The following is a 27,461-nucleotide window of genomic DNA, read 5'->3' as shown; positions in this document are numbered from 1 at the left end:
GGGCAGGGGCAAAATGTCACCAGCCTCTTTCCTAAAACAGCAAGAGTCATCTTTACTCTAGTTCCCAACAAGTTTCTCATCTCCATCTGGGACCACTTCAGCCAGGATTTCATTGTCCATATCATTATCAGCATTTTGGTCAAAGCCATTCAACAAGTCTCTAGGAAGTTCCATACTTTCCCACATTTTCCTGTCTTCTTCTGAGCCCTCCAAACTGTTTCAACTTCTGCCTGTTACTCAGTTCCAAAGTCGTTTCCACATTTTCAGGTATCTTTACAGCAACACCCCACTCTACTGGTACCAATTTACTGTATTAGTCCATTTTCACACTGCTAATAAAGACATACCCAAGACTGGGTAATTTATAAAGAAAAAGAGGTTAATGGACTCAGAGTTCCATTGGCTGAGGAGACCTCACAATCATGGCAGAGGCAAAAAGCATATCTTACATGGCAGCGGAAAAAAGAGAAAGAGGACCAAGCAAGAGGGGTTCCCCCTTATAAAACCATCAGCTCTCATGATACTTATTCACCACCACAAGAACAGTATGGGGGAAATCATCCCCATCATTCAATTATTTCCCACTGGGCCACTCCCACAACACATGGGAATTATGGGAGATACAATTCAAGATGAGATTTGGGTGGGGACACAGCTAAACCATATCAGATAGGAAGGACACCCATGGTGGAACCAAGCAGTGCTCCCACTGAATATTCCTCATGCCCAGCCATAAATGGAGGACCAACGGGAAGGCCATGTGAGAAAAATTCTAAACAGGAATGTTGGTGGTCAGGACACACAAGGGGTCTCCAGTGTAAGACACACTGCTGACTAGCAAGTTTACACCCTGAATCCCAAGAAAGACTCCAGAATGAAGAAGGCATTCAGCCTAACAAAGAAAGAAATCAAAGTGCCCAATCTAGTATGAACATAGAGATCAGAATTGTAGGTAAAAATGTGATAGAGGCTTCCAATTGTTCACCAAAATTTGCTATCCCTGCTTCCATAGCGGTAGACCTTAAAAACTGGCCACCTGGTTAGAGACTACTTTCCCTTCCTATCTTGCCATATAAGTAAACTGTCATTAATGGAAAATGAGAGGAAGTGGTTGGACAGTTTCTGTCTTAATTATTTAATAAAATAACTTGTCTTGACCTTGTACTCATTCCTTTCTTGAAATCTAGATCACGGTTGTACCCATGCCACAATTTCAATCACAGTGCCAAGATCAGTGCACTTGGAGACAGCAGAGCAACAAGATGAAAGAATCTGGGAATCCCTGAATGACCTCATAGAGCAGACTAACTCTACTAAATCAGACTACTCACTGCAGTACTTTTACATGGCAGTGAAATCATCTTCTTAGAATCACTCTACATTGTTTTGGTATTCTTTGTTGTAGTAGTTTAGCCCATACCCTAACTGATACCAAAGAAAAACTGAATGTATCATAAGGTAATTTCTGTTAACTGTTACCTCCCTGAATCCTCCCAATTTTGTGTAGCCTGAGGAAATTTTGATTGATTATATGTGGTCACAGAGGCAGTCCAGTATAGTGGAAAGAGTACTGGAGTCAAATAGACTTTGACTGAAGTCTCAGCTTGACCTCTAAACACTTTGATCAAGTTACTTAAATGTTCCAAGCTAAAGTTCACCTATAAACTGAGGATAATAACTCTACAGCAGGGATATTGGGAGAATTAAATGAGGTAACATATAACATTACACAGTCTTAGGAAAGAGTAGTATTTTCACAAGTGACAGTATCCCACCTTTCATCCTTTCTTCTGGAAGCTCAAATCTAGGAAAAAGTAAACATGTCGTGACTTTTAAGGCAGAATCCATTACTAAAAATATTAGGTCAAGCCAGGCATGGTGGCTCATGCCTGTAATCTCAACACTTTGGGAGGCCAAGGCAGGAGGATCATTTGAGGCCAGGAGTTCAAGACTAGCCTGGGAAATATAGCAAGACCCTGTCTCCACAAAACATTTAAAAATTAGCCAAGCATGGTGGTGCACACCTGTAGTCTTAGCTACTTGTAAGGCTACGGCAGAACAACAGCTTGAGTCCAGGTGTTTGAAGCTGCAATGAGCTATGAGCACACCACTGCACTCCAGCCTGGGCAACAGAGTGAGACTCTGTCTCTAAAAATAAATAAATAAATAATTTTAGCTCCAACGCTACAAATCAGCATTCTTCACCTATCCATTGGACCAGCTTCCCCACCCAATATTCTCCAGTTCCCTATCTCCTACAACTCAAGACATCAAAGACCTGTAGTTCCTGTGACAGTGGCATCCCTGGACCCACGTGTTCCTGTAACAGAAAGCAAGAAGGAGGAGGATGTGGACTATGGAAGATAGATAAGAAGATGTTCCCTATAAAACATAAAACAAATGGATGTGTGCCCACAGCTTTGGTCTAAGTGATGCCTAGACATTCATGGGTTCCATATCCATGTGCTTTATATGACTTCACTGGAGCCCAGGGCTCAAGTCACTTTCCACAAGCATTTACTTTGAGTCTGTTCCATCAATCTCTAATTCACAAGAGATGCAAAGATAAAAATGGCAAAGTCTCTGCTCTTTTAGAGCTCACAATTTAGAGCTCACAATTTAATGAGGGAAATATAAACACATATAAAAATCTGTAATATGGATAGACTCTGAAAAGTGCTATAATATTAGATCAAACAAGGTAGAGTATGAGCTAAGCTAAGCTACTATAACAAAGAGAACCAAGATAGAGAGGTTTAAAGATAGTTTATGTCACTATCATGGAATGCTTGATATGGACATGTGGGGCAGGGAGAAGTTGCCTAGAATAGGTAATATTATGAAGGTGATAAAATTTGTCCTTGTGGTCCTAACACTTCTTTATTCCCTAAGGTATAACCCCTTCATAACCTTCTATTATAAGTGTTCGATATCCTGATATTTCTTTCTCCATGCCAGAACGTACTTTCAGAAAAGGCTGAAATATTCTTTATAGTAGGATGTAAATAACTGATAAGGCTTAATATGGTACCATTGCCAGGAACTAGTCTTTTCATAGATCACAACATATTTAAAACCAATGGAATATATCACAGCATTTTGAACATCACTGAGCAGTACTCAGGCAGAGATCTGTGAGCTTGGAAATGAAGCACCTACTCTTACAACCTACCTGAAAAGATGTTTACTGTTGCCTGTCTTGGTGAAAGAGCAATAAAGGACTTTGAGTTTGGGAGAAAGAATTCAGAAGAATAGTTAAAACCTCCAGTCCCAAGAACAGACCTCCCCTCTACCCCCAACAACTTTTAAACGCAGACACTAGGGACAAACTGACCACATACTTTGAGGATTATGGTAGATCTTAAACTAGTAAAGAGAATGCATCATATGAGGTTAACAGAATCAGAAATTTTGGCCAGTGAAGCTTTATCATGTCCATCTTAAAACAATCATTTTGACAAAATATTTCTTCTTGAACTTAGGTAATTTTTGCCGTCATTTAAAATAAAAGTCTGACCATTCTTCTTTCATAAGAGGCAGACTTGGAAATAGTGTTGATCATTACTTAAATTGCTGTCCCCTCAGGAGTTAGTTTGATTTCCAAAGGAAAAAACTTAATATAATTCTTGTCATTCACTTAAAATTTACTGTCTATTTCTCATTGTGATTATCTTTAATGGTACGATATTTTTTATTTCATCTCTCACACAATAGTATTTCATTTACTTTTATTTTTTTTTGCACACAAAACAATAAACATTTTCTAAAAGTACATACAAACAAAAAGATGCATATCAAACATATTAGGAAGGTTGCACATGGAAAGATGGGGAATAGAAATGGGGGGTGGGAATTAAAGAAAATAAATGAGAGAGGGACTTTGTATGGATCAATGATAATAACTCAATCCTCTATTTGACAAAGAAGAAGGAGAAGGAAGAGGAAGAAAAAGAAAGTGGGATAAAGGATCAGAAAGGGAGGAAAATAGAAAAAATTAGAGTACGACTCCAGGGTAGACCTGTTTTGTTGTCACTTGGTTGGTTGGTTGGTTTGTTGGTTTGTCTGTTGTATTTTTCATGTTTTGCCATGTTGGCCAGGCTGGTCTCGAACTCCTAGCCTCAAGTGATCAACCCACCTCGGCCTCCCAGAGTACTGGGACTACAGGCATGAGCTACCACGTCCAGCCCCCACATTGCTTCTGGCCTCTGTGGTAGACCTCCCAGACGGGGTGGCCGGGCAGAGGTGCTCCCCACATCCCAGACGGGGCGGCCAGGCAGAGGTACTCCTCACTTCCCAGATGGGGCAGCCAGGCAGAGACGCTCCTCACTTCCTAGACAGGGTGGCAGCCGGGCAGAGGGGCTCCTCACTTCCCGGATGGGACGGCCGGGCAGAGGCGCTCCTCACATCCCAGACAATGGGTGGCCAGGCAGAGGCGCTCCTCACTTCCCAGAGGGCAGAGGCGCTCCTCACTTCCCAGACGGGGCAACCGGGCAGAGGCACTCCTCACATCCCAGACGGGGCGGCCGCGCAGAGGCGCTCCTTACTTCCCAGACGGGGCGGCCGGGCAGAGGCTCTCCTCACTTCTTCCCAGACGGGGCGGCCAGGCAGAGGCGCTCCTCACTTCCCGGATGGGGTGGCGGCCGGGCAGAGGGGCTCCTCACTTCCCAGACGGGGCGGCCGGGCAGAGGCGCTCCTCACTTCCCAGACAGGGTGGCCGCACAGAGGCGCTCCTCACATCCCAGACGGGGCGGCCGGGCAGAGGCGCTCCTCACTTCCCAGACGGGGCGGCCGCGCAGAGGCGCTCCCCACATCCCAGACGGGGCGGCCAGGCAGAGGTGCTCCTCACTTCCCAGATGGGGCAGCCAGGCAGAGACGCTCCTCACTTCCTAGACAGGGTGGCGGCCGGGCAGAGGGGCTCCTCACTTCCCGGATGGGACGGCCGGGCAGAGGCGCTCCTCACATCCCAGACAATGGGTGGCCGGGCAGAGGCGCTCCTCACTTCCCAGACAGGGCAGCCGGGCAGAGGCACTCCTCACTTCTTCCCAGATGGGGCGGCCGGGCAGAGGCGCTCCTCACTTCCCGGATGTGGTGGCGGCCGGGCAGAGGGGCTCCTCACTTCCCGGATGGGGCGGCCGGGCAAAGGCGCTTCCCACTTCCCAGAAGGGGCAGCGGGGCAGAGGTGCTCCCCACTTCCCAGAAGGGGCGGCCGGGCAGAGGCGCTCCTCACATCCCAGACGGGGCGGCCGGGCAGAGGCGCTCCTCACTTCCCAGACGGGGCGGCCGGGCAGAGGCGCTCCTCACATCCCAGACGGGGCGGCCGGGCAGAGGCGCTCCCCACTTCCCAGACGGGGTGGCGGCCGGGCAGAGTCGCTCCTCACATCCCAGACGATGGGCAGCCAGGCAGAGGCGCTCCTCACATCCCAGACGATGGGCGGCTGGGCAGAGACGCTCCTCACTTCCTAGATGGGGTGGCGGCTGGAGAGGCGCTCCTCACCTCCCAGACGGGGCGGCCGGGCAGAGGAGCTCCTCATAACCCAGACGATGGGCGGCCAGGCAGAGACGCTCCCCACCTCCCAGACGGGGCGGCGGCCGAGCAGAGGCTGCAATCCCAGCACCCTGAGAGGCCAAGGCAGGCGGCTGGGAGGCGGAGGCTGCAGCGAGCCCAGACCACGCCACCGCACTGCAGCCGGGGCAACACCGAGCACCGAGTGAGCGAGACTCCGTCTGCAGTCCCAGCACCTCTAGAGGCCGAGGCGGGCAGACCACCGGAGGTCAGGAGCTGGAGACCAGCCTGGCCGACATGGCGAAACCGCGCCTCCAGCTAAAGGAGAAAAACCAGGGAGGGGTGGTGGCGCGCGCCGGCAATCCCAGGCAGCCCGCAGGCCAGGGCAGGAGAATCACGGGAGCCGGCCGCAGGGAGTCTGCAGCGAGCCGAGAGTACTGTAGCCTGGGCCCCAGAGGGAAGAAAAGAGGAAGGAAGGGAGGGAGGAAGGAAGGAAGGGAGGGAGGGAGGAAGGAAGGAAGGTCATTTACTTTTAAAATGGTCGTCTCATCAGGTTCTAAGATCAGGTTGCTTATTTGTCAGGCAAAAATACTCATGGATTCTAAATTATATTTTCTCCACAGCATGTTATTATGAAGTCACCAGTTTAGTATTTGACCTCAAATAACACCGAGGTCCATTATGTTAATATGTGCTCTCACTATAGTTTAAGTTTATTACAGAGTATTCTGAAAGATCCAAATTTATTTGTAACTCATGGTTGAACTCCCATTTTAAATCCTCTAGTTGTTTAGAGTCACAGCAAAACTAGCAACTTGCCTTTCAACATTTGCAATAGCATAATGTGGCTTTCCACAAACCACACTTGTTTTTAAAAGTATGTGCTAAAGAGGCTGACTCAGCATTCTGAGATGCTCTGGCATTGTATTACCCGCCCCCACTAAAAAAATTTTTTTTCTTTATCTCATACCTCAAATTACAGGTTATTTGTATGCAAAAATTGCAGATAGTTCATCTATGATACTAACTCCTGGCAACTCAATAAAAGCTTTTTAGTAACATGCTTTTCTTAATCGTATATTGTGTTGCTTTTATAATATCTACAAACTAATTGATAAATAATCTCACACTTTTAATCATTTTACTTTGGAACATACTCTATTTATTCTCCACACTAAAATATTGGGCAAAAAAAACTTTTATAAGAAGTGCAGAAACAAAATTGCTAAAGTCTAATTATAAAACAAAAATATTTGGGGCTTGATTTTAACTGTTTTAATTAGAAAAGGAAAAGCAGCTTTAAGTGCAGCTTGCTATATAGCCATATTCATATCAACACATATTATTATGTTAACACAATAATAACTCTTTGCCCTTTTCATATGGAAAATAGATTGTGAAAAAGAGAATGACCTTTGTTCTACCAAATGTTAAACAATAAGAGCATATCGTTTTGTCTGACCATTTAATACCCATGATCATTTTTAAAACTCAACAATGCTTAGATAGTTAAAAAGTCTTAATTCTTTGTAGTCTGTGCTACACATACAAAGATTACACAGATTTTTTTTCTAAAACTTTTAAATTATTTTCTAGTTTCACTAGAAACAACAGGTGTAAGATTCTATTTCTACCACAAGGTGGCAGTCCACGGTAATTTAATCTTCAAAGGGCTTTAAAATTTAATCCATGGAAAGTCAGTGACTACAGAAAATATTTATATTAAAAAATGAACAGGCTTCGGTGCCCTAGCAGTGAATAAAAAACAATCATGGAAAATGTGGTTGCGCATTTATTTTCCTTTGTGTTTTCTACTCAGCTTAGTCCTGAGAATGTTGTATACCAAATCTCCAGAATTTTGCAATTCATGTCTCAGACACTATCTTGAGGCTGGTTCCAACAGGGAGAAGTAAATCCCCTGCTCAAGTTGTCTTTTTCTAAAACTTTGGAATATTAACAGTTAACTTTACTTTAGGTTTGGAATACTTCATTGAGCTAGGATATGGGAAGCTGCACTTAAAAGCTGAGGCAAGGAAGGGAGGGACGGAGTAAACATAGGGTTTAAGGGGTTTTTTTTCGGCTGAGGAGCAGGGTTTGTGCGATTAAAGGTACACAATTTGAACAATTCAGGGAGCAAGTCACTCTCAGAAATTCAGCTTCGGATTCCTCAAACTGTCAATCACAGCCACCTCAGGACCGGCTGTTAGGTTTTAAATAAGGTGGCTGGGCGCGGTGGCTCACGCCTGTAATCTCAGCACTTTGGGAGGCCGAGGCGGGTGGATCACGAGGTCAGGAGTTCAGGACCAGCCTGGCCAAGATGGTGAAACCCCGTCTCTACTAAAAATACAAAAATTAGCCGCGCACAGTGGCAGGCGCCTGTAATCCCAGCTACTCGGGAGGCTGAGGCAGGAGAGTCGCTTGAACCTGGGGCCGGAGGTTGCAGTGAGCCAAGATCGCGCCACCGCACTCCAGCCTGGGCAACAGACTGAGACTCCGTCTCAAAAAAAATAAAATAAAATGAAATAAAAATAAATAAGCTAACGTGTGGGAGGGTTTGTAAGCTCTAAACGGTCTATCTCAAAGTGTGATCTGGGAATGCTTCCGTATCTCATGGGAACTTGTTAGAAATGAGAATCTCAGACCCCATCCCAGACATACTGAACCGGAAACTGTGGGTGGACAGCCCAACAATCGGTGTTTTAATAAGCCCCCGGGAAATCTTATACACGCTAAAGTCTGAGAACCACTGCTCTAGAGAAATGCACAAACGTTCCTTAGTGGAGATTAAACAAAAGGCGAGGGGTTGGAGGGCGCGGAACGGACCTCAAGGGCAGGGCAGAGGGCATTTGAGAGGAAACTGGGAGAGGCCGGAGTGCGACTTGGGGAGTGTTAGCCTCCGAGGACGGTCCCGAACCCTGCGGACGCCCGGCGCCAACAGGTGGCGCTGGACGCGCAACTGACAAGGAGGCGGGGCCTGCAGCAGGCCTGGAGGCTCCGCGTGGGGCCGGCACCTCGGGGCAGCCGCGGCAGCCGAGACTCACGGTCAAGCTACGGCGAGGAGTGGGTGAGTCCCTTGAATCGTTCTCACTGGCCGCTTGCTCCTCTAGTCCGCCCGCGTGTCCCTGCAAGGCTGGGCGCCGGCTCCCAGTCTTGGGAGGGGTGTAGCGGGTCGCATGCCTTCTCGTGACCTGGACGGCGGCCCTCCTGGGCGAGCGCTGCTCAATTCTCCCCTTACGCGCGGCTCTGGGGCGCGCTGCCTTCCAGCCCAGCTGGGTTGTGGCCGGGCCGGGGGTTGGGGGAAGCCAGGGACTCACAGGAACTCTTTTCGCTAGGGGCTTAAGGTTGTGATAGATTATTAAGTTTGTGCTCAGGTTGGATTTTGATGGCAAGTTTTTTAACGTGGCAAAGTGGCCAGAGTTTGCTGTGCATTGACGAATGACTGGTGCACAGTACTTAAAATCGTGCTACTTCTCGTATTCGGGTTTCCTGGTAACAGAGGTTTTCATTTTTAGTCCTTAGAACACTGGCCCTACTCTTTCAGGATCTGGGTGGGGTTCAGGTTCCCTCCGAAATAGTCAATCAAGGCTTTAAATATGTAATTCTGGTCAAATCCACTGGAAGGAGTTTGTAGACATAAATTTTTTGTACAGTTCCAAATTTCTTATTTTGCTACTTTTGTAAAATACATTTCCCTCCACATCCTGACGTGTAATAAAAGGTTATTCATTTAACATGAATGTTAAGCACAGAGGGAAAGCAATGCTTAAAAAGAAAAACAGCCCAGTGAAAAAAAACAAAAAACTCGACTTCACTTAGTTAAATGTAAAACAAGTGTGCACTTTAAAGTACAAAAGGTTGGAAATGCAATGCAACCCACAGTGTATTCCAGTCATTGGGTTTCTTCATATTCTGAACTGTGGGACATATACATGAGTCAGTTGGGCTGTGCCAACATTTAGGAACACCAGGGCAGCCATCCTGGTACAGCAAAACAGCAGTCGCATTAGAAATACGCTTCACTTTTTTAAATGGGAGTGAAAGAGAACTTTGGGTCGAATTCTGGAGTTCCTAACATTTTAACACTAGGTTGTTTTCTGTTATTTTTCTTTTTATGAAAAGATTTTACTGTAGAACTTAAATTACATTTTGGTTAATGTCTGATGGAAACCAACAAATTTATTTGACTCATAGTTTATTTTCCTGGCTTATGGGCATAGAGTTGACTGTGGGCCACACAGTCAACAAGCTTCCTCACTGTCATGGGCTTTTCCTTGGCATTGCTCTTGAGTGTGGTCTCCTTACCATGCAGACAAATGGCTGGGTAACTCTCCAGGGCCACTCTGGTTTTCCACCCAGACTCCGTTTGTAGTCGCCATCAGTCAGCAAACACTGCCAACCTGCTAGCTACCCCCAGGACTGGGTCTAGAAGACAGCGCTGAGCCTTTTCCTCTACTTCCCTTCCCGTGCCACCATCTGCCTATAAAACTTTATCCTCCTCTAGGATACATCGCTTGACCATGCAGTTGAAATGCCTGCCTTCTCTCCTAGACCTCAAGGTTTTTCAGAGCAGAGGCTTTATCTCATTTAACTTTGCATTCCTCCTGCATTACATTGTTGTTCACAATATAGTTAATGAATTCATATTGAATAAATGTAGGTGGATTTGTTAGCATCCTTACCATCCTGCAACTCTCAAAGTTAAAAGATCTTCTAAACATAGCGAATTATTTCTTATATTTGATTATAGTAGGTGACATTTCCATTCCTAGCACCTCCTTCCCCCACCCCACAAACTATTATGTTGGTGATATGGTTTGGAGCTGTGTCTCCCCCTCATATCTCATGTTGAAATGCAACCCCCAGTGCGGGAGCTGGGGTCTGGTGGGAGGTGATTGGACCATGGGAGCAGTTTCTCATGGTTTAACACCATTCCCCCTTGGTGCTGTTGTCACGTTAGTGCAGGAGTCCCCAACCCCCTGGCCGCAGACTGTTATCAGTCAGTCTGTGGCCAACAGGCCACTGCCTGTTAGGAACTGGGCTGCATAGCAGGAGGGGAGTGGCAGGCCAGCGAGCATTACTGACTGAGCTCCACCTCCTGTCAGATGAACGGTGGCATTAGATTCTCGTAAGTGCACGAACCCTATTGCAAACTGCACATGCAAGGGTTCTAGGTTGTGTGCTCCTTATGAGAATCTAACTATTGCCTGATGATCTGAGGTGGAACAGTTACACCTCGAAACCCTATCCCCCTTCCCCTACTTGGAAAAATTGTTTTCTAGGAAACCAGTCCCTGGTGCCAAAAAGGTTGGGGACCACTGTGATAATGTAAGACCCCTGCTCCCACTTCACCTTCCGCCATGACTATAAGCCCTCTGAGGCCTCCCCAGAAGTAGATGTTGCCATGCTTCCTTTACAGCCTATGGAACCATGAGCCAATTAAATCTTCTTTCTTTATAATAATTACCCAGTCTCAGGTATTTCTTTATAGCATTGCGAGAACAGCCTAATACATTTGGTTAAGTCACCAAATGACTTGGAATAATGCTTCTTAAGAAGATAAAGTGTCATTTCCTCCAGAGCAGGCATGAGTGTCATTTCTATTTTTCCTCTTTAATGTTGGTCACAGAGTTGGGTTCATAAATACTTGATGATTGGCATATGCTTTACTCAGAATTCTTTTACATGCCAGTGGTGAACACCCAAATTACACTAACTTAAACCAAAAAAAAAGGGAATGTGTTGACTGTCTAACTGAAAAATTCAGGATCTAGTCTCAGGGACTCTAAATACTGAAATATGCCACCAGGACTCTTCTGTATCTTTCTCTGCTTCTTGTTCTGCTTCCGTGTTGGCTTTCTTCTTTTCTAATGAAAACATCTTCCTTCTTAGAGCATGGAGAAAAAAGCATGGCAGGCTTATACTGTCCTATCTTAACAAAATGTTAAAGACATCTCATCTCTCTCTTCCACTTCCATATATAAATATCAGAGAATTACCATGGTTTAAGTAGGGTTCTGTGCCATCGCTAAGCCAGTCAATGGGAGAACAGGAAACTGACTGCCCAGGCCTGAGTCATATACTCACTTCTGTGACCAGGGAATGAGCGTTACTATTTTGCGCAACCTCCCAAAACCACATTGGAGAGAGGAGGGGCATTTCTCCAAATGGAGGAAATGTTTTAAATCTGAAAAGAATGTGGGCAAACTAAAACAACAAATATCTTCATCATGAATGTTTTGTAATTTTGAAATAGATAATATCTGGAAAATATTCCAAGAGTGCCTCAACAAAGTAAATGTTGGCATATGTAAAAGCAACTCTTTATTCTTTGTTATGGTTAAACCTTTAAAACTTGGAGAATGTTTTAAGAACAGTCATGCCTCTTCATGACAGGATACATTCTGAGAAGTTCATTGTAAGGTGGGATTTCATTGTTGAGGAAACATCATAGAGTGTACTTACATAAACTTAGATGGTACAGCCTCCTACATGCTTAGGCTAGATGGTATAGTCTATTGCTCCTAGGCTACTAATCTGTATAGCGTGTTACTATGCTGAATACTGTGGGCAGTTGAAACACAATAGTAAGTATTTGTGTATCTGAATATAGAAAAGGTATAGTAAACATACATATATCATATAAAAGATAAAAAATTGTATATTTGTACAGGACGCTTACTATGAATGGAACTTGCAGAACTGGAAGTTGCTCTGGGTGAGTCAGTGAGTGAGTAGTGAGTGAATGTAAAGGCCTGGGACATTACTGTACACTACTATAGACTTTATAAATGCTGTACACTAAGGCTACCCTACATTTATTGAAAAATTTTTTCTTTAATAATAAATTAACTTTAGCTTACTGTAACATTTTTACTTTATTAACTTATTGTTCTTACTCTCTTGTAATAACACTTAGCTTAAAATATAGTCACATTGTACAGCCATACAAAATATTTTCTTTGTTTATATACTTACTCCTTAAGCTTTTTTTCTATTTCTATTTTTGTTTTCTTTTTAGACTTTTTTGTTGAAACTAAGGCACAAACACACACATTAGCCTAGGCCTACCCAGGGTCAGGATCATCAGTATCACTGTCTTCCACCTCTACATCTTGTCCCACTGGAAGGTCTTCAAGGGCAGTAACGGGCATGGAGCTGCCATCTTCTATGATAACAATGCCTTCTTCTGGAAGACCTCCTGAAGGACCTGCCTAGGGCTGTTTACAGTTAGCTCTTTTTTTGTAAGTAGAAGGAGTACACTTCACAATAATAATAAAAAGTATAGTATTGTAAATACTAGGCAATAGGAATTTTTTTGCTCCATTATAATCTTATGGGACCACTGTTACATATGCAGTCAGTCGTTGACCAAAATGTTATGTGACACATCACTGTATTTTAAACTATTCCTGGAAACAGCTTTCCACCTAAAAAAGTACTACACGTGGTCTAAAATTCAGAAACACTTGGGATATTTTCTGTCAATCAAATTGTCATATATCTAATCTGTTTTTCTCATTGAATTTCATAAAGTGTAAATTGAAGATGTGTTCCTCTGGAAATAAATTCAGAACTAATAAAAACAATGAATAATACTGTGACATATGTTTCCTTTCCCTAAAAAATGTTACACCAATCCTGGATGAGAATCTGTGAGTTTGCTAAGGAAAAGATTCTTTTATCAAGTGAGAAATTTGAAAAGTTGTTTTCCACAGGGTTGACCAGAAGACTGGGCACATCATTAATTTGGCACAACTCACCATTCCCACTGGAAACATACTAGCAATTCACATCTTCCAAACAAGGACCAACCTCTTACTCCAGTGTCAACCCCAAAATTCTGTTAAACATAAATCTTATATCAGCTACCTCCAGCCTCCATTGATGACATTATTACTCTCAATATAATGCATTCCTAATTATATTTGCCATTGAAAGGAGTTGGCTTTCCTCCAGATGGAAACCTGAAATTAAATCTTCCTAAAGTAAAAGGCAGCATCTGACCCTTTGTAATCCATACAGGCACCTGGGTTATTCATTGAACAAATAAGTGGATAAAGAAGAGCAGTTACTGTTGATAAGAGGGCATTGGTTTGAAACTCTTACAGATTATAATATGAAGTTAAATGTATAAGTCAGTCACTATTTGAATTTTTATTGTACTTTATCTGCCACTCTAGTCTTTAAGCAAGTAAATTTTTTATATTGTTACCTCAAACATTCACATCATGAGTAGAATAGACATGAAAGTAAATATTTTTATTTTCACAGGTGGCTGAAGCCAAACTATTTTATAGAATAAATGGAAAGCAGAAAAGACATCACAAACCAAGAAGAACTTTGGAAAATAAAGCCTAGGAGAAATTTAGAAGAAGATGATTATTTGGTAAAATATTAATAATAACAATAATAAATAATAATTTACATCTTTAAACATAATTCAGATGCCATTCTGTATCTCCTAGTGTTATGAAAGTGATTTTTCACCCTAGTCTGCTGATATCTGGACTTGGATTACTGTCACTGATACTGTGAAGGACAGAGTAGCATATGTGAGAGAAATAGTATCTTCACTGATTGTCAGGGATTTAGCTGAATAACCTTGAATAAGTTACTGAAAATCTGGGGTCTTAGTTTATTTATACCATGAAAGCCTTGGACCAGATCATCCCCAAGGCCCTTCCAATTCTTTCTAACAGTCTATAGTTCTAAGTTAAAAAAAAAAATGTCATCAATGCCCATATAACAGTAATTTTGTAAGCAAGCATTTTTGTCATAGACACAATGGCAGCTTACCAAGAGATCATCTAGTAAATTGATGATTCACTGTATAACCAAATAAATCTACTTTTGGATAAGAATCACTTGTTCCACTTTTGGTCAAACACAGGATTAAGTGTTTCTTACTACACTTTTTGACTGAAAAAGTGGCAGAAAATTTTGGTTCCAAACTTCCAAATTATCTCAATGGAAGTTTTAGCAGAAATTATTTATTTAATCTTAATAATTTTAATAGGGAAAAGCAATTAATAAATTACAAGCATATACTTTATAAAAGTAACAGTGTGCATAAAATGAATTAATTTCATTTTTCAAGTTAACTGTCTTACCTGTCTGAAGCATGTATTTCTTTGTCCTAAAGACAAAAGCCTTTCAGTGCCACATAGACTATGCTATCTTCAACTAACCAGTATTCAAAAGCAAGATTCTGAATGCCCTTATTCAATGAGAAGCACAATGACTGAGCAATAAGTAATTAGTTCAAGAGATATCCCATTGTTTTGTTCAATTTTAAGATGTTTATTTTCTTTCCTTTGTAGCATAAGGACATGGGAGAGACTAGCACGCTAAAAAGACCTGTGCTTTTGCATTTGCACCGAACAGCCCATGCTGATGAATTTGACTGCCCTTCAGAACTTCAGCACACACAGGAACTCTTTCCACAATGGCACTTGCCAATTAAAATAGCTGCTATTATAGCATCTCTGACTTTTCTTTACACTCTTCTGAGGGAAGTAATTCACCCTTTAGCAACTTCCCATCAACAATATTTTTATAAAATTCCAATCCTGGTCATCAACAAAGTCTTGCCAGTGGTTTCCATCACTCTCTTGGCATTGGTTTACCTGCCAGGTGTGATAGCAGCAATTGTCCAACTTCATAACGGAACCAAGTATAAGAAGTTTCCACATTGGTTGGATAAGTGGATGTTAACAAGAAAGCAGTTTGGGCTTCTCAGTTTCTTTTTTGCTGTACTGCATGCAATTTATAGTCTGTCTTACCCAATGAGGCGATCCTACAGATACAAGTTGCTAAACTGGGCATATCAACAGGTAAGATGACAATGTTGACACTGTTACTAATAAAAAGTCTAAGTCACCTAACAAATTAATCATTTCTCATTGTAATATCAATACCCCAACCCTGTTGAAACTCTGTGTTGAAAAAGTCATCTATTTTAAAATTTTTATTATAATTTCACTAGGGCTTGGTTGTCAGTCGGTTTTATATTGAGAAATGTTTTTTAAGCTGAAAATAAGGTACAACTTTAGCAAATAAGAAACATTTTGTTCATGGACAAGGCCATATTTCAAACTTCTACCACCCTCACAAGATTACTTTTTAATATTGTTGTTCTCCTTGTTTACCACATATGCATGCACATTACAGTTCTATCCAAGTAAACCATCAAATAATTATTAGAAAGTTAATAGATTATGGAAATGTTGCATTCAAGAAAAAAAGTGATAGCGCCTATGTCATTTGTCTTAGAGGAATGCAACAAAAAGAAAAGAAAGAAAAAGTCATAAATTTGTGGAGACCTGTTATCAGGGCTTCATAGTAGACACAGGGAAGAGTGTAGAAGGAGATTCACATTCAGGAAATAACTGTTGTTTGCATTTCTTCTTTCTTTACTTACCTTCTGGTAGGTCCAACAAAATAAAGAAGATGCCTGGATTGAGCATGATGTTTGGAGAATGGAGATTTATGTGTCTCTGGGAATTGTGGGACTGGCAATACTGGCTCTGTTGGCTGTGACATCTATTCCATCTGTGAGTGACTCTTTGACATGGAGAGAATTTCACTATATTCAGGTAAGTAATATATAAAATAACCCTAAGAGGTAAATCTTCTTTTTGTATTTATGATATAGAATATGTTGACTTTACCCCATAAAAAATAACAAATGTTTTTCAACAGCAAAGATCTTGTACTTGTTCCAATTAATAATGTGCTCTCCTGTTGTTTTCCCTATTGCTTCTAATTAGGACAAGTGTTTCCTAGACATAAATAAAAGGCATTAAAATATTCTTTTTTTTTTTTTTTTTTAAGATAAAGTCTCGCTCTGTAGCCCACGCTGGAGTACAGTGGCACGATCTCGGCTCACTGCAACCTGCGCCTCTGGGTTCAGGCGATTCTCCTGCCTCAGCCTCCTGAGTAGCTGGGATTACAGGCACCCATCACCATGCCCAACTAATTTTTGTATTTTTAGTAGAGATAGGGTTTCCCCATGTTGGCCAGGCTGGTCTCAATCTCCTGACCTCAAATGATCCGCCCACCTCGGCCTCCCAAAGTGCTGGGATGACAGTCGTGAGCCACCACGCTCAGCCTGCTCATTCTAATATTCGAAACTTGTTAGACAATTTGCTACCCATCTCATGTGATATTTTAGGAATCCAATATGCATGGTTTATAAGTTCTTAAAAAATAAAAATATTCTTTTACCTGTCACCTGAATTTAGTAATGCCTTTTATGTTACACAGCTTAGCACTTTCCAGAAACAAAAACTCTCTCCTTGAAATAATAGAGTTTTTATCTACCAAAGATATTCTAGTATCTCATTTCAAACGCTGCTTTTCCCAGCTTACATTTTATATACTTACTCACTTGAAGTTTCTAAATATTCTTGGAATTTTAAAACGATCTCAGATTTACTGAGGTTTATCTTCTGGTGGTAGATTATCCATAAGAAGAGTGATGTGCCAGAATCACTCTGGGATCCTTGTCTGACAAGATTCAAAGGACTAAATTTAATTCAGTCATAAACACTGCCAATTACCTTTTATGGGTAGACATCTTTGGAAATTTCCACAAGGTCAGACATTCCCAACTATCCCTTCTACATGTCCACACGTATACTCCAACACTTTTATTAGGCATCTGATTAGGCTGGAAAGTATGCCTCCATCTGAATTAGTCCAGTGTGGCTTAGAGTTGGTACCACATTCTCACAGAATTTCCTAATTTTGTAGGTTCAGCCTGATAGCCATTGGAGTTCTTTGGTCCTCATTAAATAGCTTTCTTCACACATTGCTCTGCCTGTTACACATATGATGAACACTGCTTTTTAGACTTCATTAGGAATTTAAGACTGCGTCTTGACAACTGAGCCTATTCTACTATATGCACAATACCTAGCCCATAATAAGTATACAATACACATTTGGTAAAATTAATTTTCAACCAATGACATGTATTTTTCAACTAGTAACCTAGAAATGTTTCACTTAAAATCTGAGAACTGGTTACACTACAAGTTACCTTGGAGATCCATATCTGAAAACGTAAACTTAGCTATTTGATTGTATTCACTGGGACTTAAGAATGCGCCTGAATAATTGTGAGTTAGATTTGTTCTGGCAGGCTAATGACCATTTCCAGTAAAGTGAATAGAGGTCAGAAGTCATATAAAAGAGGTATTGTCAGAACACTGTTAAGATTACCTAGGTGAACAACTATTTTTAAGCAACTTTATTTGTGTAGTGACAAAGCATCCCAATGCAAGCTGAAATGTTTCATCACATCTCTGGATCTCTCTATTTTGTGCAGACATTGAAAAAATTGTTCATATTATTTCCATGTTATCAGAATATTTGATTTTTTAAAAACATAAGCCAAGTTCATTCACTTCATTATTCATTTATCAAAATCAGAGTGAATCACATTAGTCGCCTTCACAATTGATAAAGATCACTGAAGTCAAATTGATTTTTGCTATAATCTTCAGTCAATCTACCTATATTTAATTGAGCATCTAAAATGTGCAAATCATTGTGTTGATTCTGCAGGGATCCTGTTATAAGTGAGACTCAGTCCCTGATTTTAGGTATCTTGTGATAAGCAGAATTAAGACAAATACACAAGAGACAAAGCACAAAAAATAAATATCATAAGGGGATGAACAAAATGGTGGAGAAAGAGTAGACAAAGTTTTTGATCACCTGCCTTCAAAGAAAGGCTGTGAATTTTGTTCACTTAGGTAGCTTGGAGACAAGAAATTACCCAAAAGTAAGGTGAGGAGGACAGGCGAAAAGAGTAGAAATATGTGAATGGACATTGTTGAGAAATGTGATAGGAAAACAATCATAGATAAAGGATTTCCAAGCAACAGAGCATATTCAGATGAGGTAGGATGGGATAAACTCTTATTGAACCAATCTTCACCAATTTTGTTTTTCTTTTGCAGAGCAAGCTAGGAATTGTTTCCCTTCTACTGGGCACAATACACGCATTGATTTTTGCCTGGAATAAGTGGATAGATATAAAACAATTTGTATGGTATACACCTCCAACTTTTATGATAGCTGTTTTCCTTCCAATTGTTGTCCTGATATTTAAAAGCATACTATTCCTGCCATGCTTGAGGAAGAAGATACTGAAGATTAGACATGGTTGGGAAGACGTCACCAAAATTAACAAAACTGAGATATCTTCCCAGTTGTAGAAGTACTGTTTACACACATTTTTGTTCAATATTGATATATTTTATCACCAACATTTCAAGTTTGTATTTGTTAATAAAATGATTATTCAAGGATCTTGATGTTTCTCTTTGTATACGTGTGATGAGTTTGAAATATTTATATTTCCTTGCAGATTTTATTCAAAGCAAAAAAAACTTTTTAATATGAATATCTAGCACGTTCTCTATGATAAAAGTAAGCATGACAAAAAAATCACATCTGATTTGTCAGATTATGTAGCATTATAAATAATCAAGGGCTTTGAAATACCAGTTGTTGCTACCCATTATACAGGTATCATTAGCTATGAAAAGATAATTTTATCTGAATCTACAACAAAAGCGTAATAAGCATTTATTTACGATTGTTAAAGAACTTTCATTTGTCTTTAACCATGAAGTTTTAACCATGAGTACCCAGGTTTAACTCATGGAACACTTATCTCCAAAAACACTCAGACTATGTCTATACAAGTAAAGCAGCACAGTAATATCAGATACCAGCCAGGCAAAATGAAACTCAGGCTATCCAGGAGAAAAAAGCAAATTCAGTAATTTCCACCTGAGTCATGTACAATTCAGTTTAACTTACTTTAATGCATTGGTAAAAGTATAACATTTCCTGAAAGAACAAACTATATATTAGCTAACTATACATTAGCTGTCAGGACTTGCTAACTCAACTGTTTGCTTCAGAGGTTTTTCATAATTAGCAAAAGTAATCACAAGCTTTATCTTTCATAGTGCTGAGCCATTTATTATTAAAGACAATAAAGCTAATGGTGCAAATTAGGAAAAACAGGCTATTCAGTAAGTGGAGTCTAGTTTTTCTATTTTTTGTTGTATTGCAAAGGATGATTGTTCATTATTACATGGGGGATAAGGAACCTCCTTGGGCACAAATTTGAACTCTGCATTATTGGAGTTCAGACATACAGAGATATATTTGCAGGCAGTGAAGAAAGGAGTTGAGAGCAGCAATTCTGAACTGGAGCCAGGGCAGACAAGAGTGCCCTTGAGGAAAAACTAAGCATAAAAGAAAAAGAAATCTAGGACTCTAGAATTGCAAACCAGATTCACCAAGGGAACAACATACTATGGGACCACTTAATTAAACATGACACATGTCTGATCAACCAGCTCTGAGATGCAGCATTCAAGTACCATAGTCTCACCTGCATGGCAAAGTGTCAGCATCTCCAGTACTGAGAAGGAGAAATCAAGTTTCAACCTTGCTAGTACCAAGACATAGAGGCTGCAGCTTGGAACTGTTTGCAGGTGAAGTGGCACCTCAGTGAGGATTTCAGGGACAATAGCCAAGTTCTGGCTTGATTGTGGGAGCCCTATCTTTGTTAGCCATGGTAACAAGCAACAACAGGCCTATTCTGAAACACAGAATATACTTTTTTGAGGATTCCTAGTTATAAGAGAAAGGGAATCAACAAGGGTCTTAAAAGCAAGGCAGAAAACATCTAGATTCCATTTTTACTCAAAGATTGATAAGAACTAAACCATTCACTCCTTGTAGCTTTTCTGAAGTTTTTACAATGGTTGGGTAATATTGTTATGAGCCAAATAAAACAATAAATGATGTCTTTAAAAGAACAATTATAATGTTCTGGTATAAGCTTGAATTTTCTTTTACTCACTTCGCCAACATCTATAGAACATATTCCATATGCCAGGTCAGTGCTAAACAGAGGATATATCAAGATAGAAATGATACAGTCTCTACTCACAGTCATGGGGAAGACAAATTTTAGTACACCAATGGGTTCTAAATATACTGGCATCACTTAGGAAGAAATGACCGGTTCTGTTTACAAGAGCAAAGTCAGGAAAGTATAAGGTTGAGCCAGAAAAAAATAAACTATTTGAGCTGGGTATTGTGTATGTAAAAGTTCCTCAGAATGGGAGGGCAGGGTGTAATGTGATGTGTTGGAAGACCTAGCTTAGAGGGGCTGCAACAGAATATGTGAAAGAAATACCAGATTACATATAGACAAAGGATAGATAGGTCAAGGTCATTGTATGACATGAAACTAAGTTTGGGTTTTGCCCTTTAGGGAGTAGGGAAGCCACTGAAAACTTTAAATAGGAGCTAAACATTATTCGGGAGCTCCTAAACATTATTTTAGGCACTAAACATCAGATTTCCATTCTAAAAATATCTATCTGTAGACTATCCAGGAGATTAATTTGATGATGAGGGGCAAAGGGTGAAGACAAGTTAGGAAACAACAAAAATATTTAAGGAGACAACTGCAATATCCCAGGGCAGAGACAATAAATTTCCAAATGAAGGTCATTACAGAGAAGAAGATAAAAGAAGAGAGCTAATGAAATATGATAGGAAGATAGAAGTTCTAGTCATTCACGAACAACAGAATATGAGGAACAAGGGGGAGGAAGGCATTTAGGGTAGAGCTTCTAGGATTCTTTTAGCTTGGATAACTTAAGAGTGATACCATTAAACAGGATAGAAAAATTCCACAGAAGGAGCAGATATTTTAACCAAAACAAAAACAGAGTGTGTGCTCTGTACATTGTATGCTGTTTACAATCATCTCAGTTGTTAAGGAACGCAGTGTGTTTTTTTAGATTCAGGGTACACAAATATAATTATGAAAGACATACAGTTTGGGAAGTGGAAAGGAAAAGGTATTTTTCCTGCTCCTTTGAAAGGGTGATTTTTAAATAAAACTTTTGACATGGTCAACACACTTATATCTGGATAATTATAGATATGAACATAGATATGAGTGTCACTATGCTATAACATGCACAGGGTCCTCCTGGAGTAGAAGGAACAGCGCCTAGAAAACAGCTGGCTGTGAGCCCAGTGCCTTCCTTCTCCAAGCAGAGCTCTCCTTCCCGAACAAAATGAGTCCACCTGTGGTTTATTTTCTTTAAAGATTTGCTCAATACAGATTTTATTATCTTTGGTTTAAAAAAAAAAGTTAAAATGAGATATTTACTATTTAATGAGTTACATTTAATGTTTTATGGCAACAAAAAAGAAATATCTGATTCTGATGTGATTTTTCAGATCATAGACTACATGTCTAAAGAAGCCTATAAGAAATTATGGCCTATTAAGCGTGGAATCTGAGACTGCTGGCAAGAAGGCCGAATAGTAACAGCTCTGGTGTGCAGCTCCCAGCAAGATCCATGCAGGAGGTAGGTGATTTCTGCATTTCCAACTGAGGTACCCGGTTCATCCTATTGGGACTGGTTAGACAGTGGGTGAAGCCCAGGGAGGGCGAGCCGAAGCAGGGTGGGGCGTCACCTCACCAGGGAAGCACAAAGGTCAGAGAACTCCCTCTCCTAGCCAAGGGAAGCCATTAGGAATTGTACTGTGCACACCGGCCCAGATACTATGCTTTTCCCATGTTCTTCACAACCCGCAGACCAGGAGATTCCCTCCGGTGCCTATGCCAATAGGACCCTGGGTTTCCAGCACAAAACTGGGCGGCTGTTTGGGCAGACACCAAGCTAGCCACAGAGATTTGTTTCATGCCCCAGTGGCACCTGGAACACCCATGAGACAGAACCGTTCACTTCTGTGGAAAGGGGGCTGAAGCCAGGGAGCCAAGTGGTCTGGCTTGGCGGGTCCCACCCCCACAGAGCCCAGCAAGCTAAGATCCACTGGCTTGAAATTCTCGCTGCCAGCAGAGCAGTCTGAGCTCGAGGGAGGCTCGACCTTGTTGGGGGGAGGGGGATCTGCCATTAGTGGGCTTGACTAGGCGGTTTTACCCTCATAGCGTAAACAAAGCTGCAGGGAAGTTCGAACTGGGCAGAGCCCACTGCAGCTCAGCAAGGCCACTGAGGCCAGACTGCCTCTCTAGATTCCCTCCTCTCCGGGCAGGGCACTTCTGAAAAAAAGGCAGCAGCCCCAGTCAGGGACTTAGAGATAAAACCCCCATCCCCCTGGGACAGAGTACCTGGGGAAAGGGGTTGTTGTGGGTGCAGCTTCAGCAGACTTAAACATCCCTGCCTGGCAGCTCTGAAGAGAGCAGTGGTTCTCCCAGCACAGCGTTAGAGCTCTGATAAGGGACAGACTACCTCCTCAAGTGGGTCCCTGACCCTGGTGTATCTTGACTGGGAGACACCTCCCAGTAGGGGCTGACAGACACCTCATACAGGAGAGCCCTGGCTGGCATCTGGGAGGTGCCCCTCTGTGATAAAGCTTCCAGAGGAAGGAACAGGCAGCAATCTTTGCTGTTCTGCAGCCTCCACCAGTGATACCCAGGCAAACAGGGTCTGGAGTTGACCTCCAGCAAACTCCAGCAGACCTGCAGCAGAGGGACCTGACTATTAAAAGGAAAACTAACAAACAGAAACAAATAGTATCAACATCAACAAAAAGGATGTCTACTCAGAGACCCCATCTGAAGGCCACCGACTTCAAAGACCAATGGTAGATAAATCCACAAAGATGGGGAGAAACTAGCGCCAAAAGGCTGCAAATACCAAAAACCAGAACACTTCTTCTACTCCAAAGGATCAAAACTCCTCGCCAGCAAGGGAAAAAAACTGGACGGAGAATGAGTTTGACGAATTAACAGAAGTAGGCTTCAGAAAGTAGGTAGTAACAAACTCCTCCAAGCTAAAGGAGCATGTTCTAACCCAATGCAAGGAAGCTAAGAACCTTGAAAAAAGCTTAGACAAATTACTAACTATAATAACCAGTTTAGAGAAGAACAGAAATGACCTGATGGAGCTGAAAAACATGGCACAAGAACTTTGTGAAGCATACACAAATATCAATAGCCAAATCAATCAAGTGAAAGAAAGGATATCAGAGATTGAAGATCAACTCAATGAAATAAAGCAAGAAGATAAGATGAGAGAAAAAAAGAGTGAAAAGAAATGAACAAAGCATTCACAAAATATGGGACTATGTGAAAAGACCAAATCTACATTTGACTGGGGTATCTGAAAGTGATGGGAAGAATGGAACCAAATTGGGAAACATACTTCAGGATATTATCCAGGAGAACCTCCCAAACTTAGCAAGGCAGGCCAACATTCAAATTCAGGAAATACAGATAACACCATAAAGGTACTCCTCAAGAAGAGCAACCCCAAGACACATAATCATCAGATTCATCAAGGTTGAAATGAAGGAAAAAATGTTAAGGACAGCCAGAGAGAAAGGTCGGGTTACCCACAAAGGGAAGCACATCAGACTAATAGCAGATCTCTCAGCAGAAACCCTACAAGCCAGAAGAGAGTGGGGGCCAATATTCAACATTCTTAAAGAAAAGAATTTTCAATCCAGAATTTCATATCCAGCCAAACTAAGCTTCATAAGTGAAGGAGAAATAAAATCCTTTACAGACAAGCAAATGCTGAGAGATTTTTGTCACCACCAAGCCTGCCTTACAAGAGCTCCTGAAGGAAGCACTAAACATGGAAAGGAACAACCAGTACTAGCCACTGCAAAAACATACCAACTGTAAAGACCATTGACTTTAGGAAGAAACTGCATCAACTAATGGGCAAAATAACCAGCTGGCATCATAATGACAGGATCAAATTGACATATAACAATATTAACCTTAAATGTAAATGGGCTACATGCCTCAATTAAAAGACACAGACTGGCAAATTGGATAAAGAGTCAAGACCCATTGGTGTGCTGTATTCAGGAGCCCCATCTGACATGCAAAGACACACATAGGCTCAAAATAAAGGGATGCAGGAATATTTACCAAGCAAATGGAAAGGAAAAAAAAAAAGCAGGGGTTGCAATCCTAGTCTCTGATAAAACAGACTTTAAACCAACGAAGATCAAGAGAGACAAGGGCATTACATAATGGTAAAGGGATCAATGCTATAAGAAAAGCTAACTATCCCAAATATATATACACCCAATACAGGACCACCCAGATTCATAAAGCAAGATTTTAGAGACCTACAAAGAGATTTAGACTACCACACAATAATAGTGGGAGACTTTAACACCCCACTGTAAATATTAGAAAGATCAATGAGACAGAAAATTAACAAGGATATCCAGAACTTGAACTCAGTTCTGGACCAAGCAGACCTAATAGGCATGGCCAGAACTCTCCACCCCAAATCAACAGAATATACATTCTTCTCAGCACCACATCACACTTATTCTAAAACTGATCACATAATTGGAAGTAAAACACTCCTCAGCAAATGTAAAAGAACAGAAATCGTAACAAATAGTCTCTCAGACCACAGTGCAATCAAATTAGAACTCAGGATTAAGAAACTCACTCAAAACCACACAACTACATGGAAATTGAACAACCTGTTCCTGAATGACTACTGGGTACATAAGGAAATGAAGGCAGAAATAAAGATGTTCTTTGGAACCAACGAGAACAAACACACAATGTACCAGAATCTCTGGGACACATTAGAAGCAGTGTGTAGAGGGAAATTTTTAGCACTAAATGCCCACAAGAGAAAGCAGGAAAGATCTAAAATTGACACCCTAACATCGCAATTAACAGAACTAGAGAAGCAAGAGCAAACACATTCAAAAGGTAGCAGAAGACAAGAAATAACTAAGATCAGAGCAGAACTGAAGGAGATAGAGACACGAAAAACCCTTCAAAAAATCAGTGAATCCAGGAGCTGGTTGTTTGAAATGATCAACAAAATAGATAGACCGCTAGCCAGACTAATAAAGAAGAAAAGAGAGAAGAATCAAATACACGCAATAAAAAAATGATAAAGGGGATATCACCACCGATCCCACAGAAATCCAAACTACCATCAGAGAATACTATAAACTCCTCTATGCAAATAAACCAGAAAATCTAGAAGAAATGGATAAGTTCCTGGACGTACACACCCACCCAAGACTAAACCAGGAAGAAGTCAAATCCCTGAATAGACCAATAACAAGTTCTGAAATTGAGGCAGCAATTAACAGCCTACCAACCAAAAGAAGTCCAGGACCAGACAGATTCACAGCCGAATTCTACCAGAGGTACAAAGAGGAGCTGGTACCATTCCTTCTGAAACTATTCCAATCAATAGAAAAAGAGGGACTCCTCCCTAACTCATTTTATGAGGCCAGCATCATCCTGATACCAAAACCTGGCAGAGACAAAACAAAAAAAGAAAATTTTAGGCCAATATCCTTGATGAATATTGATGCGAAAATCCTCAATAAAATACTGACAAACTGAATCCAGCAGCACATCAAAAAGCCTATCCACCATGATCAAGTCAGCTTCATCTCTAGGATGCAAGCCTGGTTCAACATACACAAATCAATAAATGTAATACATCATATAAAGAGAACCAATTACAAAAACCACATGATTATCTCAACAGATGCAGAAAAGGCCTTCGACAAAATTCAACAGCCTTTCATGCTAAAAACTCTCAATAAACTAGGTATTGATGGGACGTATCTCAAAATAATAAGAGCTATTTATGAAAAACCCACAGACAATATCATACTGAATGGGCAAAAGCTGTAAGCATTCCCTTTGAAAACCAGCACAAGACAAGGATGCCCACTCTCACCACTCCTATTCAACATGGTATTGGAAATTCTGGCCAGGGCAATCAGGCAAGAGAAATAAATAAACGGTATTCAATTAGGAAAAGAGAAAGTCAAATTGTCTCTGTTTGCAGATGACATGATTGTATACTTAGAAAACCCCATTGTCTCAGCCCAAAATCTCCTTAAGCTGATAAGCAACTTCAGCAAAGTCTCAGGAGACAAAATCAATGTGCAAAAATCACAAGCATTCTTATACACCAATAACAGACAAACAGAGAGCCAAATAATGAGTGAACTCCCATTCACAATTGCTTCACAGAGAATAAAATATCTAGGAATCCAACTTACAAGAGATGTGAAGGGCCTCTTCAAGGACAACTACAAACCACTGCTTAAGGAAATAAGAGAGGACAAAACAAATGGAAAAACATTCCATGCTCATGGATAGGAAGAATCAACATCATGAAAATGACCATATTGTCCAAGGTAATTTATAGATTTAATGCTATCCCCATCAAGCTACCATTGACTTTCTTCACAGAATTGGATAAAACTACTTTAAGTTTCATATGGCACCAAAAAAGAGCCCACATAGCCAAGACAATTCTAAACCAAAAGAATAAAGCTGGAGGCATCACGCTACCTGACTTCAAACTATACTACAAGGCTACAGTAACCAAAACAGCATGGTACTTGCACCAAAACAGAGATATAGACCAATGGAACAGAACAGAGCCCTCAGAAATAATGCCGCATATCTACAACCATCTGATCTTTGACAAATCTGACAAAAACAAGAATGGGGAAAGGAAACCCTGTTTAATAAATGGTGTTTGGAAAACTGACTAGCCATATGCAGAAAGCTGAAACTGGATCCCTTCCTTACGCCTTATACAAAAATTAACTCAAGATGGATTAAAGACCTAAACGTAAGACCTAAAACCATAAAAACCCTAGAAGAAAACCTAGGCAATACCATTCAGGACATAGGCATGGGCAAGGACTTCATGACTAAAACACCAAAAGCAAAGACATCAAAGGCCAAAATAGACAAATGGGATCTAATTAAACTAAAGAACTTCTGCAAAGCAAAAGAAACTATCATCAGAGTGAACAGGCAACCTAAAGAATGGGAGAAAATGTTTACCATCTATCCATCTGACAACGGGCTAATATCCAGAATCTACAAAGAACTTAAACAAATTTACAAGAA

General features: G+C 41.1%; 1 protein-coding gene and 1 long non-coding RNA gene across 3 annotated transcripts in view; one reads left to right on the top strand and one right to left on the bottom strand.

Moving 5' to 3' along the window:
* Window positions 1–27,461, bottom strand: part of LOC131382873 (uncharacterized) — a 400,557-nt gene that overhangs the window by 329,704 nt on the left and 43,392 nt on the right. The gene's annotated exons all lie outside the window — the stretch shown is intronic.
* STEAP1 (STEAP family member 1) lies at window positions 8,493–18,822 on the top strand. Of its 2 annotated transcripts, XM_058435531.1 has the most exons (6): window positions 8,498–8,567; window positions 12,174–12,218; window positions 13,775–13,889; window positions 14,824–15,336; window positions 15,934–16,098; window positions 18,472–18,822. In XM_058435531.1, exons 3-6 carry the CDS (start codon window positions 13,806–13,808, stop codon window positions 18,727–18,729), a joined length of 1,020 nt encoding a protein of 339 aa, XP_058291514.1. In that variant the 5' UTR covers window positions 8,498–8,567; window positions 12,174–12,218; window positions 13,775–13,805; the 3' UTR covers window positions 18,730–18,822. The 2 variants fall into 2 exon arrangements, with proteins under 2 accessions (XP_032617023.1, XP_058291514.1); XM_032761132.2 differs by lacking the exon at window positions 12,174–12,218 and having other exon boundaries at window positions 8,493–8,567.

The sequence above is a fragment of the Hylobates moloch genome, unplaced genomic scaffold (genome assembly GCF_009828535.3).
Source record: "Hylobates moloch isolate HMO894 unplaced genomic scaffold, HMol_V3 SCAFFOLD_1, whole genome shotgun sequence".
Classification (NCBI taxonomy): domain Eukaryota; kingdom Metazoa; phylum Chordata; class Mammalia; order Primates; family Hylobatidae; genus Hylobates; species Hylobates moloch.
The sequence above is the reverse complement of the archived record's forward strand: the minus strand, read 5'-3'. Positions and strand labels throughout refer to the sequence as shown.

Bases quoted from the DNA above. Each gene is read 5' to 3' on its own strand.
- STEAP1 (XM_032761132.2), top strand. From the start codon at position 13,806: ATGGAAAGCAGAAAAGACATCACAAACCAAGAAGAACTTTGGAAAATA. The intron at 15,337-15,933 runs GTAAGATGACAA...ACCTTCTGGTAG, and splicing joins TAAACTGGGCATATCAACAG to GTCCAACAAAATAAAGAAGA. The intron at 16,099-18,471 runs GTAAGTAATATA...TTTCTTTTGCAG, and splicing joins GAGAATTTCACTATATTCAG to AGCAAGCTAGGAATTGTTTC.